The sequence below is a fragment of the Pleurodeles waltl genome, chromosome 12 (assembly GCF_031143425.1).
Source record: "Pleurodeles waltl isolate 20211129_DDA chromosome 12, aPleWal1.hap1.20221129, whole genome shotgun sequence".
NCBI classification, from domain to species: domain Eukaryota; kingdom Metazoa; phylum Chordata; class Amphibia; order Caudata; family Salamandridae; genus Pleurodeles; species Pleurodeles waltl.
This window is the reverse complement of record NC_090451.1, coordinates 699,246,972-699,265,875: the sequence shown is the minus strand read 5'-3', so window position 1 is coordinate 699,265,875 and position 18,904 is coordinate 699,246,972. Positions and strand designations below refer to the sequence as shown.

Below are 18,904 nucleotides of genomic sequence, written 5' to 3'. Positions count from 1 at the left end.
TGTCTCACCCTGCCCTTGTGTCTCTATTGCGCTGTTTCATCTTGCCCCCGTATCTCATCTCCGGAAGGATGAAGGATGGCCCCACATATCTTACCTTTTCTGCGAAGGTGATCTTGCCCACCCGGACGATGACGAGCTGGTTTGTGGGCCTGACGTTCAGCGACTGCAGCTGCAAGAAGTCCTCTCTGCGGCCATAGTTGGCGTACACCAGCCCGCCCTGGTCAGAGAAAAAAAGTGATGGGTCAGAGGCAAGGCTGGAATAGCCATCCCTTTACATGGGACTCTGGGCCCTCTGTGTGCCAGCTAGCTCCTAAGCTGGCAAAAGAAGAATCGCCCTAGGGGATAGCATGGAATGTGGGACCACAGAGACTACCGATCTTCCTTAAAGACACAACACAAACACAACTTCACACAAAGGCAACAAACTTTAATATCATCTGCCTCAATGTCTCAGCTACACAGACATTACACTATATATTCTGTGCTCTTATACCAGTGCTTTATTATCAAAACCCTGATAGACATACATGCCCTAACATGCAAAGATATGTTATATGACATAATTACAAGGTTGTTTTGATATCAGTCTGAAGTGCACATTAGATCCAAGGGTCGTAAGGCTGACCTTCTGTTAAAGCTACAGGGACACAACAAGCTACAAGGAGGTATTTTCCCACAAATACCTAACTGACCAGTGGCAATTGGGTGTAGACCGGAATGTTGCTTGGTCGCTTCTTGAACCCTGTGAGTCCCCGAGTGCCTCCACAGAGGTCATAGGGTGCTTTAGAAGCATACTTCCTTGGAGGATTGAGACGTAAAGGACTAAAGTCCGAAAGTAAAATCTTTGACCAGGACAAACTTGGTTGGCGTATTTGACCCGCACTCCATTGCAGCCAGCGTTAAATTGCACCTACTTCCTGTTCTACCATGACCATTGACTATCATTGGGACTTTGTGCTTCTTGGCACAATTCTCTTTAAATCTTTAAAAATCTCTGGTTTTCCTTATTGGATTTTTATAATTTTAGTGTAATTTTGTTTATTACATTTTACTATATTTTCTAACTCAGTTTGGAATTTTTATTGTTTTGTATTTCCACCTTATTACTGTTTTGGTACTTTACACGCCTCCTCTAAATTAAGCCTGTCTTCTCTGTGCCATAGATACCAGGGGTTTCAGCTTATGTTAATTTAGGGCCTTTAGGGAATCACCCTAATAAAAGTTGTGATTACTCCTTGATGTGGGCAGCCACCCACCCCACCAAATAATAATCCAGTTTCTTACACTTGCCCAGTGTGGAAAGTATACTTTTCTGCACCAGTTCAGAAAGTCATATGCACACTATTCCATGACGTGGGATCCTGCATTGGAGCCCTGTGTATAAAAACATATAACACAGTGGGTGCTAGGAGGTCTCATTGGTGCCCAATTCTGTACTTCATACATTGACTTTTCCGAAAGTGCAAATAGCTGCCCCATTTCATGTCATGTATCTGGTGCCAACATTTGTCCCTTTCCGCACGCACACTGTCTCCTTTTGGAAAGAGAGTGTTGTTCAGTCAAAAGCTGGCTTGTTTAAACACTCCTCTCACAGTTGTTCTGTACTTTGGAACCTGGCATTGGCATGCTCACCTGCGACAGAAACTTGGAAAGTTTTGAGATGGCATTTCACCTACAATGAAAGAACTTAACAGGACCAGCATTCGGGGTGGGACTGCCCTTTAAAGTGTATAGAACAACCCACCTTCCAACACTTCCTGCCATCTGTCCATATTTTATCTCCTTTTTTGAACAAGAGAGTTGTTTTTATATCCCGTGATGAAATCCAGGGAGGGGATTGGTGCAGATTAGTTGCAAAATACAATATTAACTTTCTACAAAAAACTGGGGCTATAAACAATATATATTTTGACGGGTATGTTTGTAACTCCCTCACCCACTGTCCATGCCCAGGGTAGCCTGGCTGCTTGGTTTTGCATACATCTTAAATGCAAAATACCTGGAGTCTCGTTAAGAGAGTAGAAGTACGCAGATTTTTTAGGCAAACTGGGGGGGGGGGTTTAAGATCACCATATTAAATCAATATAATAATAATTTTACTTGGGAAGGTAATCAGATATTTATTTTTTGGGAGTTTGCCTACCTACAATCAATCAATCAGTAATTTGTTAAGCATGTTAAGCATGCTACTCACCCGGTAGGTTCTCAAGGCGCTTGGGGGGGGGTTTGGGGGGGTTGCTACAGGTCTTGAGACGCTTCCTGAAGGTCAGGAGGTCCTGGGTCAGACGTAGGTTGACGGGGGGGGGAGTTCCAGGTTTTGGCGGCAAGGTGGGAGAAGGATCTCCTGCCGCCGGTGGTACGGTGGACGCGGGGGATGGTGGCGAGGCCGAGGTTGGCGGAGCGGAGCTGGCATGTCTGGTTGTGGAAGTTGAGACGCTCGTTGAGGTAGATGGGTCCGGCGTCCTGGAGAGCCTTGTGAGCGTGGATCAGGAGCTTGAAGATTGTCCTTTTGTTAACGGAGAGCCAGTGAAGGTCTCTGAGGTGGGCTGAGATGTGTTCGTGGCGAGGGAGGTTGAGAATGAGTCGTGCTGAGGCGTTCTGAATGCACTCAAGTTTTCTCTGGAGCTTGGCAGTTGTTCACGCGTAGAATGCATTGCCGTAGTCCATTCTACTGCTGACGAGGGCGTGGGTGACAGTTCTTCTGATTTCAATGGGGATCCTTCTGAAGGTCTTGCGAAGCATGCGGAGGGTGTTGAAACATGAGGATGTGATGGCGTTGACTAGCTGGGTCATAGTGAGTGATGAGTCCAGTCTGAAGCCGAGGTTGCATGTGTGGGTCATGGGCGTTGGGGCGGCTCCTAGAGTGGCCGGCCACCAGCAGTCATCTCATGCTGATTTATTGGAGCCGAAGATGATGATCTCGGTCTTCTCTGAGTTCAGTTTGAGGCGGCTTGCCTCCATCCAGTTGGCGATGACGCGAAGTCCGGTGTGAAGGTTGGTCTTGGCGGTTGCGGGGTACTTCGTGAGAGAAAGGATCAGCTGTGTTGTCCGCGTAGAAGACGATGATGAGGACGTGGGATCGGACGATGTTGACGGGTGGTGCCATGTAGACACTGAAGAGGGTGGGGCTGAGAGAGGATCCCTGGGGGACTCCACAGATGGTCTTGGTGGTTTTTGACAAGAACGGGGGAGGAGGACTCTTGGTTCTGCCGGCGAGGAAGGATGTGAGCCAATCCAGGGCTCTGTGGCAGATTCCAGCGTCGTGGAGGCGTGTGCGAAGTGTGCGGTGACAGACGGTGTTGAAGGCTGCAGAAAGGTCAAGGAGGATGACGGCAACGATTTCACCTTTGTCAAGCCTGCTTCTGATGTCATCGGTAGCAGCGATGAGAGCGGTCTTGGTGCTGTGGTTCTTGCGGAAGCCGGACTGGGAGATGTTGAGGAAGCTGTTGTCCTCCAGGAAGCGAGATAGTTGGCTGTTGACTACCTTCTCGATGACCTTCACAGGGAAGGGGAGTAGGGAGGTGGGCCGGTAGTTTTTGAGGTCTTCGGGGTCGGCTTTGTTTTTTTTTTAGTAGGGCGTTGACTTCGGTGTGTTTCCAGCTCTCCGGGAAGATGCCGGTCTCGAAGGAGCAGTTGATGATGGTCTGGAGCTGGGGAGCGACGATTTGGCTGCTGGATGATTTGATTGACAACATTACAAACTCTCGTTGGTCACCTAACTTAATTCTAGCAGGATATTTTAATATAAAGATGTCTCCTATTACCTCCGATAGTTCTGCACCAACTTCCGACATGGATAGTCAAGAGCTTCGGGTGGACCAAAGTGGGCAGCTACTACTCTCTATTCAGTCAACCTATGATCTCTAGTGACTCCATTTTGTGACTCCCCTCCAGGAGCCTTTTTGGGCCCCAAGGAACCATCCCCTGAGCCAAAGTATAAGGCAAGGGGTCGTTCAGCCTCCCTCCATGAGCAATAATTGCCCACAGAGACCCCAGTTCAAATAAAAAGGGAAGGGGGCAAAAGGACTCCCATCTTCAAGCCTTAAAAGACCCCAGGGACCACACCCCCAGAGGCCAAATAAATAAAAAAGGGGAGGGAGCCACATGGCACAACCTCCCTGAGCCCTATTAGGTCCCAGGGATCCCATACCTCAGAGCCAACTTTAACAACTAAAAGGGTGTGGTCCCCTCCCTGAGCTTTATAAGGCCATGGGGACCCCATCCACTAGAGCCGTGCATTTTTTTCCTAAGGGGAGGCGGCCAGATGGGCCACCTCCCCGAGTAGGCCCGAAGACCCCATCCCCAGGGATGCATGACATTGGTTGAAGGGGTGGGGGCGCATGGACCTCATGCCCCAATACCACGATAGGCCCTGGAGATCACATACTTTGGGGCCAAATTGAAAAACAAATGGGTGGGAACCCCCCACACACACACCCGCAATGAAACAGAGCAGGCAGCAATGTTGCAGTGCGTTGAGTGCGATAGCACCTGTCGCACTTTTCAGTTTCTGTAAATCAGGCAGTAAAAAGTGCGACTGGGCTGCCCATGCCAAGTGCCTGGGCAGTGCGGGGGCCCCGAGGGAGCCTCTGGCACCCCATCTCTGGTAGCCTTTGCATGGTGGTGGAACACAGGGACCGTAATCCCCAGGGAAGAGCTGCTAGCAATGCTGCCCTGGTGGATTCAGACTGCTGGCACCGCCATACCATCAAATGTGGTGGTGCCAGCGGACCTACCGGGTCGCTTTCACCACGGTCGTAATGTAGAGGCCGGACCGCCGCACTGGTGGCGGTCCAATCGCCACCACAATTCATAATGAGGGCCTTATTGTTTGTTCCCGCCAGACAGGTTCAAACACGTGTTTCCCTGCCCGCAGTAGGGTGGGTAGAGACACTACTGTGCCCTGGAGCTGACCATTTAAGGCTCGGGCACCCAGCCTCCCCTCTCTTTTAATTATGTCCTTTGGAGATGGGTTCCCCGAGGCCTAAGTAGGCTCAGGGAGGGTGGCCGTGTGGGAGGTGCCCTTTTTTAAAAAAATGTAAAAAAGGAGAGAAAAAACAGCCCTAGGGGACGGGTACACGGGGATCTTCACAAGCTTGGCGAGAGGTACACCTGTATATAAATATAAGCCACACTTACTAGGGAACGGCAAATGGAATTTCACTTATTATCACTTCATCTAAACATAACCATGGATCTTTATGTACATAGTATATACTAAGATGTGCAGAGTGTACTTGCAGGCACTAAGCAGCTTTCTGATAGGTTGCTAGTTGGACAGGTGGGGGTAGGAACTGGTCCTCCTGTACCAGCCTTACCGTGGCTGTTCCGGCTGCACTGTAAGGGCTGTACACTTCCAGATCTTCAAGTACCACCTGCTCCAGGGTGTACCCGCTGCCGTTAACAAACTGGAGACTGTTTGGGTTCCTTCTGCAGAAAACAAGGAGCAGGGTTGCAGCAATAAGCGAAGATGGCAAGCAGAGAAGAAGTATTCACCTAAAAACCAACCTGGCAGTCAATTCCCCCAACCCTTGCAATAATTTATGGGGAACATGTCCCCAAATCAAGAAACAAAGTGGAGTCTTAGGTATGGACATTTTATGACCAATGTAGTCTACGTCTGGTGAAAATATCCACCTTTGCCTTTGATCGGCACTAATTCTGGGGCAAGTCCTCGTTACTGGGCTGCAGGTCTAAGGCACTGTATGAATTCTACTTCTGATTTCAGAGGATGCCTTTTCATTAACCTCACTCCCAAATTTACTTTACTCGCACATCATGGAGGCTATTTGGTAACATTATAGGAGGAAACACTGCTATGGGGGGGATCCAGTGACTCCATCTGTCAAAAACAAAAACAAAAATTCCCACCAAAACATAAAAGATTATGGTTTCAGTCTCAGCAAATAACAGCCAATTGTCAAATATTTGAAAGCGGATGGATTAAAATTGTGTCAGACAGCTGGATATGTTGTGGATTCTTTGTAACAGTAAAATTAATTCCAAAAAGCGCGAGTGGTTCTTGTTTAATGAAAGGGGGAGAAGGGTCTGGTAATCAGCAAAGCTTAGAAATCCATCTTGGAGCCATCACAATATGCAATGGAAGCATCAGAGGTTTTCAAAGAATATTCACAGGGCAATGTTATCTCTTCAGTAGGTTGACACATGGCAACAGGCCACAATGCCAATTTGTGAGTGTAAGTAAACTTGTCAATGACCAGCATGAGCATGCACTCTCTAATCCAATCCCCAACAAAGATTAATCCCCATTAATATGAATTTGTTACCGATCAGGGAACTGGAGGCCCACGTAGTGGGTGTCGATCCAGGTGTGGTCCAGCTTGTACTGCTTGAAGTCCTCCAGGATATCTTGGGCCAGCTCCTTGATCTCGTCCGAGCCGGACGGGTGGCTCTTTCTGCTCACCCACCTACAGGGACACAGAATACACAAACAATGAAATACTACTACTGGGCGAGCCCCACACATACCTGTGTGTGTGAAGCACAAGAGTTAGGGTTGGATGCAGTTGATGCCACTAAGCCTCTCATCGTTCAGGGCTGATAACACGAGCATCTTTGAATTAGGTAATATGAACAATAAGTATTAAAGTGCAAGAGATAGTTCAGTTTGTGCTTTTTCTTGTGAGTAGCTGAAGCCACTATTACCATCATTTTAATTAAAATTGTTATTACTTCTGTTGCTGTTATTTTTAGCATTACTGCCAGCATGATTACCGGAATGTATTACTTTATCATTATTCTATCAGCATCGTTATTATTGCTATTATCTGCTTTGTTATCATTAATTACTATGATTTATGGATATATTTGGATCAAAACACATAACACCACTGTAAGGAAATGCCTCCTTGGCATGGTTACCCCTTGACTTTGTGCCTTTTGTTGATGCCAGTTATGATTGAAAGTGTGCTGGAACCCTGCTAACCAGGCACCAGTGTTCTTTCCCTAAACTGTACCTTTGTTCCCACAATTGGCACAGCCCTGGCACCCAGATAAGTCCCTTGTAAATGGTACCCCTGGTACCAAGGGCCCTGATGCCAGGAAAGGTCTCTAAGGGCTGCAACATGTTGTATGCCATCCTGGGGACCCCTCACTCAGCACATGCACACTACCTCACAGCTTGTGTGTGCTGGTGGGGAGAAAAAGAATAAGTCGACATGGCACTCCCCTCAGAATGCCATGCCAACCTGACACTGCCTGTAGCATAGGTAAGTCACCCCTCTAGCAGGCCTTACAGCCGCAAGGCAGGGTGCACTATACCACAGGTGAGGGAATATGTGCATGAGCACTATGCCCCTACAGTGCCTAAGCGAAACCTTAGACATTGTAAGTGCAGGGTAGTCATAAAGAGTATGTGGTCTGGGAGTTTGTCAAACACGAACTTCACAGTTCCATAATGGCTAAACTGAAATCTGGGAAGTTTGTTATCAAACTTCTCCGCACAATAAATGCACACTGATGCTAGTGTGGGATTTATTGTAAAATGCACCAGAGGGCATCTTAGAGATGCCCCCTGAATACCAGTCCGACTCCTAGTGCTAGGCTGACCAGTTTCTGCCAGCCTGCCACAACCAGACGAGTTTCTGGCCACATGTGGAGAGTGCCATTGTCACTCTGTGGCCAGGAACAAAGCCTGTACTGGGTGGAGGTGCTTCTAACCTCCCCCTGTAAGAACTGTAACACCTGGCAGTGAGCCTCAAAGGCACATGCCTTTTGTTACAGTACCCCAGGGCATCCCAGCTAGTAGAGATGCCCGCCCCTCCGGCCACTGCCCCCACTTTTGGCGGCAAAGCTGGAGGAGATAATGAGAAAAACAAGGAGGAGTCACCCACCAGTCAGGACTGCCCCTAAGGTGCCCTGAGCTGAGGTGACCCCTGCCTTTAGAAATCCTCCATCTTGAGATTGGAGGATTCCCCCAATAGGGTTAGGGATGTGCCCCCCTCCCCTCGGGGAGGAGGCACAAAGAGGGTGTAGCCACCCTCCAGGACAGTAGCCATTGGCTACTGCCCCCCTGACCTAAACACACCCTTAAAGTTAGTATTTAGGGGCGACCCAGAACCCATGAAATCAGATTCCTGCAACCTACACAAAGAAGAAGGACTGCTGACCTGAAAGCCCTGCAGAGACGACAGAGACGCCCTACCGGCCTGTCTCCAGACTCAAAGAACCTGCACAGTGATGCATCTGACAGGGACCAGCGACCTCTGAAGCCTCACAGGATTGCCCTGAACCTAAGGACCAAGAAACTCCTGAGAACAGCGGCACTGTTCACCTACAGCAACAGTTTGGAACAAAGAAGCAACTTTCAAAGAACTCACTCTTCCAGCCGGAAGCGTGAGACTTCACCTTCTGCACGTGACGCCCCCGACTCGAGCTCCAGAGAACCAACACTGCAGAATGGACTCCTAGGTGACGGCGACCTCGTGAGTAACCTGAGAAGACCACCCTGCTCCCCCACAGCGACGCCCACAGAGAGGATCCAGAGGCTCCCACTGACTGCGACTGCCTGGAACAAAAAACCCGATGCCTGGACCAAGCACTGCACCCGCAGCCCCCAGGACCGAGAGGAACCAAACTCCAGTGCAGGAGTGGCCATCAGGTGACCCTCTGCCTAACCCAGTCGGTGGCTGGCCCGAGAAGCCTCCTTGTGCCCTGCCTGCATCGCTAGAGTGATCCCCGGGTCCTTCTATTGATTTCTACAGAAAACCTGACGCCTACTAAGCACACTGCACCCGGCCGTCCCTGTGCTGCTGAGGGTGTGTCTTGTTGCCTGTTTGTGTCCCCCCAAGTGCTCTACAAAACCCCCCTGGTCTGCCCACCGAAGACACAGGCACTTACCAGTTGGCAGACTGGAACCAGAGCACCCCTGTTCTCCATAGGTACCTATGTGTTTTGGGCCCTCCTTTGACCTCTGCACCTGACCGGTCCTGTGGTGCTAGTACGGTGACTTTGGAGTTCCATGAACCCCCAACGGTGGGCTGCCTATGCCCAGGAAACTGAACTTGTAAGTGCTTTACTTACCTCAGAAACTTAACGTTACTTTCCTCCCCTAGGTACTGTTGATTTTTGCACTGTGTCCACTTTTAAAATAGCTTATTGACATTTTAACCCATACTGTGTGTGTTACTGCTCTAATTAAAGTTCCTTACTTACCTGTGTGGAGTACCTTGCATTTTATGTAATTACTTCAAATCTTGAATCTCGTGGTTCTAAAATACATTAAGAAAATATATTTTTCTATATAAAAACTATTGGCCTGGAGTAAATCTTTGAGTGTGTGTTCCTCATTTATTGCCTGTGTGTGTACAACAAATGCTTAACACTACCCTCTGATAAGCCTACAGCTCGACCAAACTACCACAAAATAGAGCATTAGAATTATCTCTTTTTGCCACTATCTTACCTCTAAGGGGAACCCTTGGACTCTGTGCACACTATCTCTCACTTTGAGATAATATATACAGAGCCAACTTCCTACAACCACAAAACAATTAATGGTCCATGAGAGATTTAAAATGAGTTGGATAAGTAAAAATAAATACATTGGTAAATCCCTAAAATCAATGGAAAGAGATTTATCCACTGAGCAATCATACACAGTTACAAATTCAAAAGCTTTCATCTGACCAGTCAGAATTTAGAAACTGAGGAACTACAAAAGAGATTAGGGGTATTTCAGTGCAATAGCAAGACAAATAGGAACCAATCGCCCTTCTTACATTACAGATCCTAAACCAGGGCAGGAGCCATTTCTTCCTAACATTAACAGAGATTAAACAAGCATTTGCGATGCAATGGGTGTTGCATTTGCTTGAGTTAGAGCTATTAGCGTTGTAAACTCCTAACTGGACTTTTCTTGCCACATAAACTGAAAATGAAAATTAAAACAGTTTCACATAAGCAAGCCGACGGCCGCCTTAAGTGCAAAGGAGTCACCCAAAAGGAAACAGAAGTTTGCCCTCGTATGTTTTCAGTAGTTTACCGGTGCTCTTGAGGAGGGCTAAACACCAGAAAATGCATTACGTATGCATGCCTTTCACTACTGAAATCAAGTGAATTTTAAAAGGCAAGCCCACAAACCAACTAAACTGATTGGCATGGTTAAAAGCCCACGGAGAAATTACAACAGGGACCAGAGCGTGAGCTCGACCCGAAAAATGGAGATAGTTTCCATCTCATTGTCTGTACGCACACAAACTCCTAACTCAATTCTACCATTGCTCATTTCCTAGTTACCTCAATAACTGGAAGCACTCCCAGTCTTCAATGAGGGCTGTCCAAGACATCAAAGACACTCTTTAAATCACGGAATACCAAGTACATAGTCTCTCTGTCTTGGTATGTAGTTGTCTCATAACAATAGGCAAAGTGTAAATGGCTGTGCAATTGTACCCAAACTCTAGGGAAAACCAACCTGTGCATCAGAAAGGAGTCTCTGTAGAAACCAGTCTTCCAAACAGTTCTCCAAGGCAACCTTGAGAAGAATGGGATGTTAATTTCCAGGGTCTCAGATATCACTTTTTTATATGGTGACTATTTTTGCTCTCAGCAATGATCTATGACGTTGGCCATTGTTAGTAGATATCATAACCAAAGGTAATGATCGCTTTTATAAAGGTCCTCCCAAACTTTAGCTGGAGCTTTGCCTCAATTCAGTGTGTCCAGGGTTCCTGACGTCTGAGTGATGTTAGAATCTGCAATAATTAATATGTCACTTCATATAGTGTGCCACCCATGTGTCACCAGAAACAGGATAGTTGCCATCTGAATGAATCGCATTGACCTCAAAAAGGTTGACAGAAGTTACATGGTTATAAATGCTTGTCTATTATGATCCCTCAGAATCAGGTGAGATATTATAGATATTGACTGCATCTGCCTGGATGTCGCAGGTTTGAAATAGGAGTGGGAGAAACTTTTTTTTAACAAAAGAAATCCATATTAGTGAAACAACTACTGGATGACCTCTTTGGTTCTTAACAGCCGACAATAAAGTTTACATTGGTCACCCTCTGCTCCCTAAGTGATGACTCTTGGTAAGGCTGAGTTAGGACTGAGTAACAGACAGGGGGGCTAGCGGGTGGTGAATACCAATGCTGCCTGCACCAGTCTGAAGACAATTAGGAGCATATTTAAGAGCCCCTAGCGCCACATTTGCGTCATGTTTTCTATACAAATGTGGCCTTACGAGGCGAAAATCGCGGTGCTATATTTACAAAGTGGCGCAATGCATGCATTGTGCCACTCTGTAACCCCTTGCGCTACATTATGCCGGCGCCGGGCATAATGTATGCAAAGGGGGCGTTCCCCCATTAGGGGGGGGGCTGAAAAAATGGTGCAAGGAATTTCCTTGCGTCATTTTTATGGTACTTTTAACGCATGCTCAGAGCTGGCGTTAAAAGGGGGGGCTTCCATTATTTATAATGGGCCCCTAAGTCTTCTTTGCACTTAAAACTACCTATCTGCACACTACACTGGGACTTCCAGCACCCACTGGGAACCAACAATGAATCTGCCTATTTGTGGGAGAAGGAGCCCTAACACTGGTACAGGCTTCAAGCCCCCACCAAGATCCATTGAGGAGAAGTAGAAAAAATTACTCCTCTAAGTCACCTTGACCCTTCTAGGTAGTCTTCTGCTGTTTCCTGACCTCAAAAAGGTGAGATCATAAGAGAATGAGCTCCAGGTTTGTCTATCACTCGCAGTGGGAGACATAGAAGCCCCCAGAAGACAAGTGGATGCTTTCCTATCCTGAAGTAAACAGAAGGGCCGTTAGCAGTCAGAAAAAATGTCATGGGCTTCATTTGTAAGTCAATGTTAGAGGCTGGGTCAGAAATGTCATCTATGAGTGTGTGTACGAACACATGGCTGAACAAGGAGAGTGGCGGGGAGAGGAGGGCCACACATGTATCTGCTCCTGAATCCTTAGCCTAGCATTCTGGGACCTATGGTCATAGGTTTTTGGCTTTGCCTCTTGAAACTTGTCATCTTATGATGGCATTTACGGACCGGTAGATCTAGTTTACTTATCTACATTTTGATGCATTCATTTTCATTTTGGACAGACTTATGAGATGGAGCTCATGGCAGCATTGTGCCACCAGTTGCCCGGTGGTGTGCGTGTGCCATTTCATTGTGCACTGAGCCCAGCTGGTGCCCATAGATAAAAAAAAGCTCAGCATCTCTATGATGATCCTGAGTCTATCCAGGCGCGGAGGTGACAGACTCTGTATCCCTCTTCCAATTGAATGAACCATGTTTTTCTAGAGATGACGGCTCTTTAGCTCACTGCCATCCCCCGCACCATGCGTTTCTAGAGGTGATGCGCTCTGTATCCCTGTGGACCTCTGCCATCCTGAGGACCCATCCATTCCTGGAGGTGACAGGCTCTGTATCAGTCTCCCGCATCCTACATTTCTAGAGGGGATGGGCCTCTGCCATCCTAAAGACCCATCCATTCCTGGAGATGACAGGCTCTGTATCCCCGTGTTCATCCCCAGGCACCGATGCATTTCTAGAGGTGATGGGCTCTGTACTCCTCTGACATCCTCAGGATTTATCCAATCATGGAGATGACAGGCTCTGTATCCCTGTGTTCATCCCCCAGGCACCTATGCATTTCTAGAGGTGATGGGCTCTGTACTCCTCTGACATCCTCAGGACTTATCCATTCCTGGAGATGACAGGCTCTGTATCCCTGTGTTAATCCCCAGGCACCTATGCATTTCTAGAGGTGATGGGCTCTGTACTCCGCTGACATCCTCAGGACTTATCCATTCCTGGAGATGACAGGCTCTGTATCCCTGTGTTTATCCCCAGGCACCTATGCATTTCTAGAGGTGATGGGCTCTGTACTCCTCTGACATCCTCAGGACCTATCCATTCCTGGAGACGACAGGCTCTGTATCCCCGTGTTAATCCCCAGGCACCTATGCATTTCTAGAGGTGATGGGCTCTGTACTCCTCTGACATCCTCAGGACTTATCCATTCCTGGAGACGACAGGCTCTGTATCCCCGTGTTAATCCCCAGGCACCGATGCATTTCTAGAGGTGATGGGCTCTGTACTCCTCTGACATCCTCAGGACTTATCCATTCCTGGAGACGACAGGCTCTGTATCCCTGTGTTCATCCCCAGGCACCGATGCATTTCTAGAGGTGATGGGCTCTGTACTCCTCTGACATCCTCAGGATTTATCCATTCCTGGAGACGACAGGCTCTGTATCCCTGTGTTCATCCCCAGGCACCGATGCATTTCTAGAGGTGATGGGCTCTGTACTCCTCTGACATCCTCAGGATTTATCCATTCCTGGAGACGACAGGCTCTGTATCCCTGTGTTAATCCCCAGGCACCGATGCATTTCTAGAGGTGATGGGCTCTGTACTCCTCTGACATCCTCAGGACTTATCCATTCCTGGAGACGACCGGCTCTGTATCCCTGTGTTAATCCCCAGGCACCGATGCATTTCTAGAGGTGATGGGCTCTGTACTCCTCTGACATCTTCAGGACCCATACATTTCTAGAGGTGACAGGCTTTACATCACTGTTTGTGCCAAGGTATGGAACCCCCACCCCCAAACTAGATGTCACGGTGTTAGTACTCAATTAAGTGATCTCTGAAAGGTAGGACTGAATTGATGCAATTCAAACTGTTAACCTGCAGAAATCCACACAACTTTGTCAGTGGTCTTGGTCACAACATTCTGTTCTGAAATTTCGAAGCCCTGAAGGCCACCAATCAACGGAGGAGACCTTCCCAAAACGCACCTGATGGTCTTTTCAAACTCCTGGCCCTCGTTTAGGAATTTCTGGAACATTTCCTTCAGGTCTCCCCAGTAGAGGGTCTGTCCCCTCGGCTCCGATTCGTACCCATCATAGATCCCCAACGTGCCATCCTCGCTCGGAGGGTCCCCACAGCTTTGGCACGATCCTCGGAAGGCCAGGTATCCGAAGACGAAAGCTAAAGAGAATACAAGATGCTAATGTCAATATAACAAACCAATCTCTGCAATATGGCAGTCAACCCGAGAGGATGCTGACTCATAAGAAAATCTTAAAATGGATGCCTACGTAAAATGCAAATGGTGGGCTCACATTTCCACTATATGAAGACTTTCCTGCAGATTTGTGATGCTCATTTGAAGGTGTAAATATACGCTGGGGGGTGCATTAGACATTGTTAGGTGTAAGGGCCATTGTACCAGCATGATCTTGAACCCTGCGATGGTCCACAAAGGTCCTTTTGCTTAAAAACTGTACATCTGACCCCCCCAAAGAGCCTTCAAATGACTGAAGCATGGACGAAGGACCCCGGGGCCCCAAGGTTGAATGCTATTTTAAACCCCGGCCTGAGGGATGAACTGATTTATATGCAGAAAAAAAAACAGGTAACATCTGAAAGTTAGTCTTTTTTTTTTTTATATAATTGAACGCGATTTGTATTGGGTGATGGCTCAGAAGAGTAAACTGGGACATCCCCTTCATTAACTGGACTCCTAATTGGTATTGGTCTGATCCAACCTTAATGCTCCGAAGTATCTGCAAGACAACACCCAGCACTCTACTCAACTCCTGCACCAAGATTTAAATAAACCATGAGTGGCAGGCTGGTGACTTCTAGTAGTGGTTTCTGATACAGGACTCTTTTTCGGATGGTTGCGAGTGTGACAGACTAATGTTTAAATAAATAAAGTGATTTGTCTTGTTTCTAACAATGTCACTTCGTGTATCCTGGACCAATATTTCCATTTTAGTTTTCCTATTAAAAAAAACGTACATCTAACTTACCCTTGATGTCGGAATTCTAAAGTGTCTATTGATGGATATGTGGCTGGCTGACGTCACACTCGGTGGAACTAGCTTACCTTTGCAGGACACGAGAACTCAGCTCACACCTCAACTTTGACCCCTCTCCCTAGAGTGTCTTTGGGACTTTCTTTTGTCTTTTAAGACAGTTAATATGTCCTGGATTTCAAGGGGCTTTAGGGCATGCCAAGGTTGTGATCACGACTGCTGCGCCAACCAGAGTTCCAGAGCTGTGGCAGAGAATGTCCAGCTTCCTTTTAGCAATGATACAGAATCGAGAGACAGCCAGAATATATTTCTTCTTAGAAGCTTCAGCGCGTGTGTCTTTGAGACACAGCTGGTGACTTGTCTCACAATATGACGCTGCCTGCTCCCCTCCACACTAGTCCTAGAACAATTGGTCCATGTGTCTACAACTTGGCTTCAGTGCGCTTGGACTACAAAAAGAAGCTCTATGGAATACTGCTCTTAGGACCAGGGAAGAAAGTCTTCTGAAGCCATAACACAGGACTATATAGTGGCATGTTTGAGCAGGTTGCAACCACTATCCAAGTTCTTCAGAAATGTGCAATATTTTTTTCTGCCAATGGCTCTTGTTCATTAGTAAGGTGCAGTCCAAGCATATGCTATCCCTCCAAAGAGGGAATTCAGGCCTGCGCATCACTGAAGCAAAACTGGGCGGCCATCTTTAAATGCGTACTAAGCTTGCCTTATGTTCCTCTTTCTGTCTACTGCCTGTATACTTTTCTTTCCTCTTACACTTTGTGTAAGACCAGATTCCAAAGCCCTTTCATTCCAAGGATGCATTTCAATGCTGCTTATGAATACACACACACACTGCACATATTTTCACTTAGTTCATACATCTCCACACTGCTCATGTACTTATACACCTTAGGTAGTCCCACGCTTCAGATGCACTTCCACGCCACTCGTTAACTTTCCACAATGTTCACGCCTTCTCACAATTCTCATGAACATCCACACTGCTCATGCACTAACACAGTACAATTCCACACGGCTAATGCACTTCCCACATCACTCATCTCTTGTCATGCACAGCATAGATTTTCACATGGTTCATGCATGTTCAAGTTATTCATGTATTTTTACACTGCTTATCCTTACCAACACCCCTGACAAACCTCCTACATTGATCTACCACACAGCTCACTCGCTTCAGTAGTGCTCAGGCACATCCATCTCACTAATTCGCTGACATACCATGCACTTAAACAGTGCTCCAGCATGTATATGCTAGTCGTGTCTTTCCATGCCACTCGTACTCATACAGTACTCATGTACTTCATGCCACTAAAGCAGTTACACTCTGATCATGTGATCATGCAATTCTTAGCACATTCTTAAAGTGCCTCTACACTGCACATGCACTTACATGGTGGACATGTGCTTCCACACCAATCATACACGTCTATGCTGATCATGTGCTGCAACACGGTGTATATACTTACTACTCATGTGTTTCCACACCACACATGTACTTACATGTTACTGGCCATTTGCTTCCATGAGGTTCATGTACACATGTGCAGGTCATGTGCTTTCACACTGCACATGCACTGTAACATGGCTTATACTCTTACACGCTAGTCATGTGTTTCCACACCCTACGTGTACTTAGATGTTGCTGGCCATTTGCTTCTGTGAAGATCATACACACACCCACCCATATTGGCCATGTGCTTCCACACAACACATGCACTTACACGCTGGTCGTTCTTCCATGCCAGCAGGCCGCCACGTTTCAATTCTCACCAAAAAGAAAGATGACCAGTGCGAGGAGGACGAGGTAGAGCACAGGCCTCCTGCTGTTCTGGTTCTTCTGGGTGATCAGTGTGGACGCCATTTCCTTGACAAAGGAGCTCTCCATCTCGTCTTCGTGCTCCATCTTCACCTCCATGCCGTTCGCCTCGTGCTCGTCCACGTTCTTGTAGATGGAGTAAGAGTGGCGGGACTTTGGGTTGGGGCCCTAGGTTGGAAGAGCAGAATGGAGACGGTCAGATCCTCAAGGGTGGTTATTGAGGTTGGGGGACAAATTGGGCAATATCAACAAGAAATTTACAGCAAGTGTGGTGGGGTGGTTTAAAATCTGTCATTGGTGATGCTCTCTTGAAGGTATAATTCTGTGGCCGACAAATAATTAACTTCCTACATTTGTGCTATGACAGTGTAGTTATTCCTCTATTACTGAAAAAGTGCCAGAGACAGAATGGGGAAGATGTAAGGCTGGTATTTTGTGTTTTTGTTAACCACTGGTCTCTGCTGCCTTTCGGATAGGTTTGTGCTACATAAATACCACATACATAAATATGTCATTCTGTATTTCCAAACCATCTGTTTTATGATTCAACTATTGCATTTGTTGAAAGTCATGCCTCAACAAGAGCTGAGATGGTGCAAAGAGCGTTGCCTTCCCTTTCATCCCTGAAGACATCACAGGTTGACCCTGTTTCCCATCCTTAACCCCCACCCTTCAATAATCTTCCATTTGCTGCTGGGGGGATGGAAAACCAGTGGAAACTATAGAAAAACACGGCTGCAAGAGACCGACTCTCTGTTTCTGATGCTGCCTTCATGACTCCTCAGACCAGAGAGGGAAAGGGCACTGCCAGGGGTAGCACGGGACAAGCCACGGGTAGGAGATGCTGTACCTGGCTACCTCTAAGTGAGGTCGATAATGCCTTTGGCTACTGCACATCCATAAGGAAATGAAACCTGTGCGTCTGCTATTAAGATGGCCTTCCAGAGCAACCTAGTAATGTTAGCAGGTGGCTCCTGTTGCATTATATGGATGACCGGTTACTAATGGTATCTCCTTGGTACAGTTGCCTTGTGTCACTTTACAGCCATCGGAATATGTGTGACTAACGTTAAAATCATGAGACGTTGTGCAAGTGAAAATAATGGTACCAACCAGTTGCAGCACGTACCTGGTATCAATGGCAGTTCAGTAGACATCCAAGGCGGAGTTGCATGGGTACTACTAATTTACACATGCTCAGGTGGAGCCTCTCCAAAGAAGCCCATGAGGGTTTGCCCAGAGTGATGTGTCAAATGCAAAAAAAAGGTGATGGATGGAGTGCTTGAATTAATCTCAGCCACTGGCGATCACTCGGGCTGCATCGTTTTTTTGCCCACCAGGGCACCTCAATTTGTACCCAGCCACATGCAAATCAGCCTTGACCCTGCTCCTCATGGGAACAGTCCAGCCCGACCTGCCAGGCCTGGTCCCTGTCACATCAGCATAATGAGGGATAAAACAGCTCCAGCATCTTCCTCCGATCACACACCCAAACACATGTAAGAGATGTGTTTTAAGAAACAGAACAGTCACACATTGGTCTTTATTGTAGACATTGTGAAATAGTTCACGATGAACCCTCGAGTAACTATAGACAGACTCTGAAACATCTCCAAAGAACTCTGCAGACCCTAACTGAACAACCCAAAACCACCATAAGATAATTCCAATCACTGCCACCAACAGACCCTTACACGGCTCTCAACTGATCCTCACTCAGCTCTCATCAGTACTCATTTAGACTTTTATAGACTCCCAACAGGCTTCTCGCTTGGCCCTCAACATAGACCCCAACAGGCGCCTCACGTAGCCCTTGCAGACCTTTGCATAGACCCCAACAGACCACTCTTATAGCCCTCAAAGGAGCAGCACATGGCCCTCAGCAGATACTTCATATAGTCTGCAACACCTCCCTAAATAAAGCAGTCCTCAAAATACTCTGCATACCGCACCCTTTAAGACACTCACAAACAGTACCCGTCAGAAGGTGCTCACATCCCAAACCATCCTACCTGTTCAAATTCCTTTTGGACGACTTGAGTACTGTAGCAAGTAATGTTTTGTGTTTTCATCACTTTCATTGCAAGTAGATTCCCCTACTTCAATGCTGATTTTACTAGCAAAGCGCATTGACACCCAGTCTGGATTCAGCCGTGCTATATCTAAATTTGTTCTAAATAAAATCCTGCAACATACCATATCACAGCCCTAAAAGGTTCGTCAAGTAGCCCCACCAGACCCTCAAATGGTACTA

At 47.1% G+C, this 18,904-nt stretch overlaps 1 protein-coding gene across 1 annotated transcript in view; it reads right to left on the bottom strand.

The window, feature by feature from the left end:
* TFR2 (transferrin receptor 2) overlaps nucleotides 1–18,904 on the bottom strand; it is a 126,184-nt gene that overhangs the window by 67,100 nt on the left and 40,180 nt on the right. The window contains exons 3-7 of the mRNA XM_069215628.1: nucleotides 16,605–16,818; nucleotides 13,791–13,983; nucleotides 6,288–6,428; nucleotides 5,319–5,430; nucleotides 95–217 (exon numbers count right to left, since the gene is read on the bottom strand). Of these exons, the coding sequence (XP_069071729.1) occupies nucleotides 95–217; nucleotides 5,319–5,430; nucleotides 6,288–6,428; nucleotides 13,791–13,983; nucleotides 16,605–16,818 (783 nt within the window). The remainder of the gene's footprint in view (nucleotides 1–94; nucleotides 218–5,318; nucleotides 5,431–6,287; nucleotides 6,429–13,790; nucleotides 13,984–16,604; nucleotides 16,819–18,904) is intronic.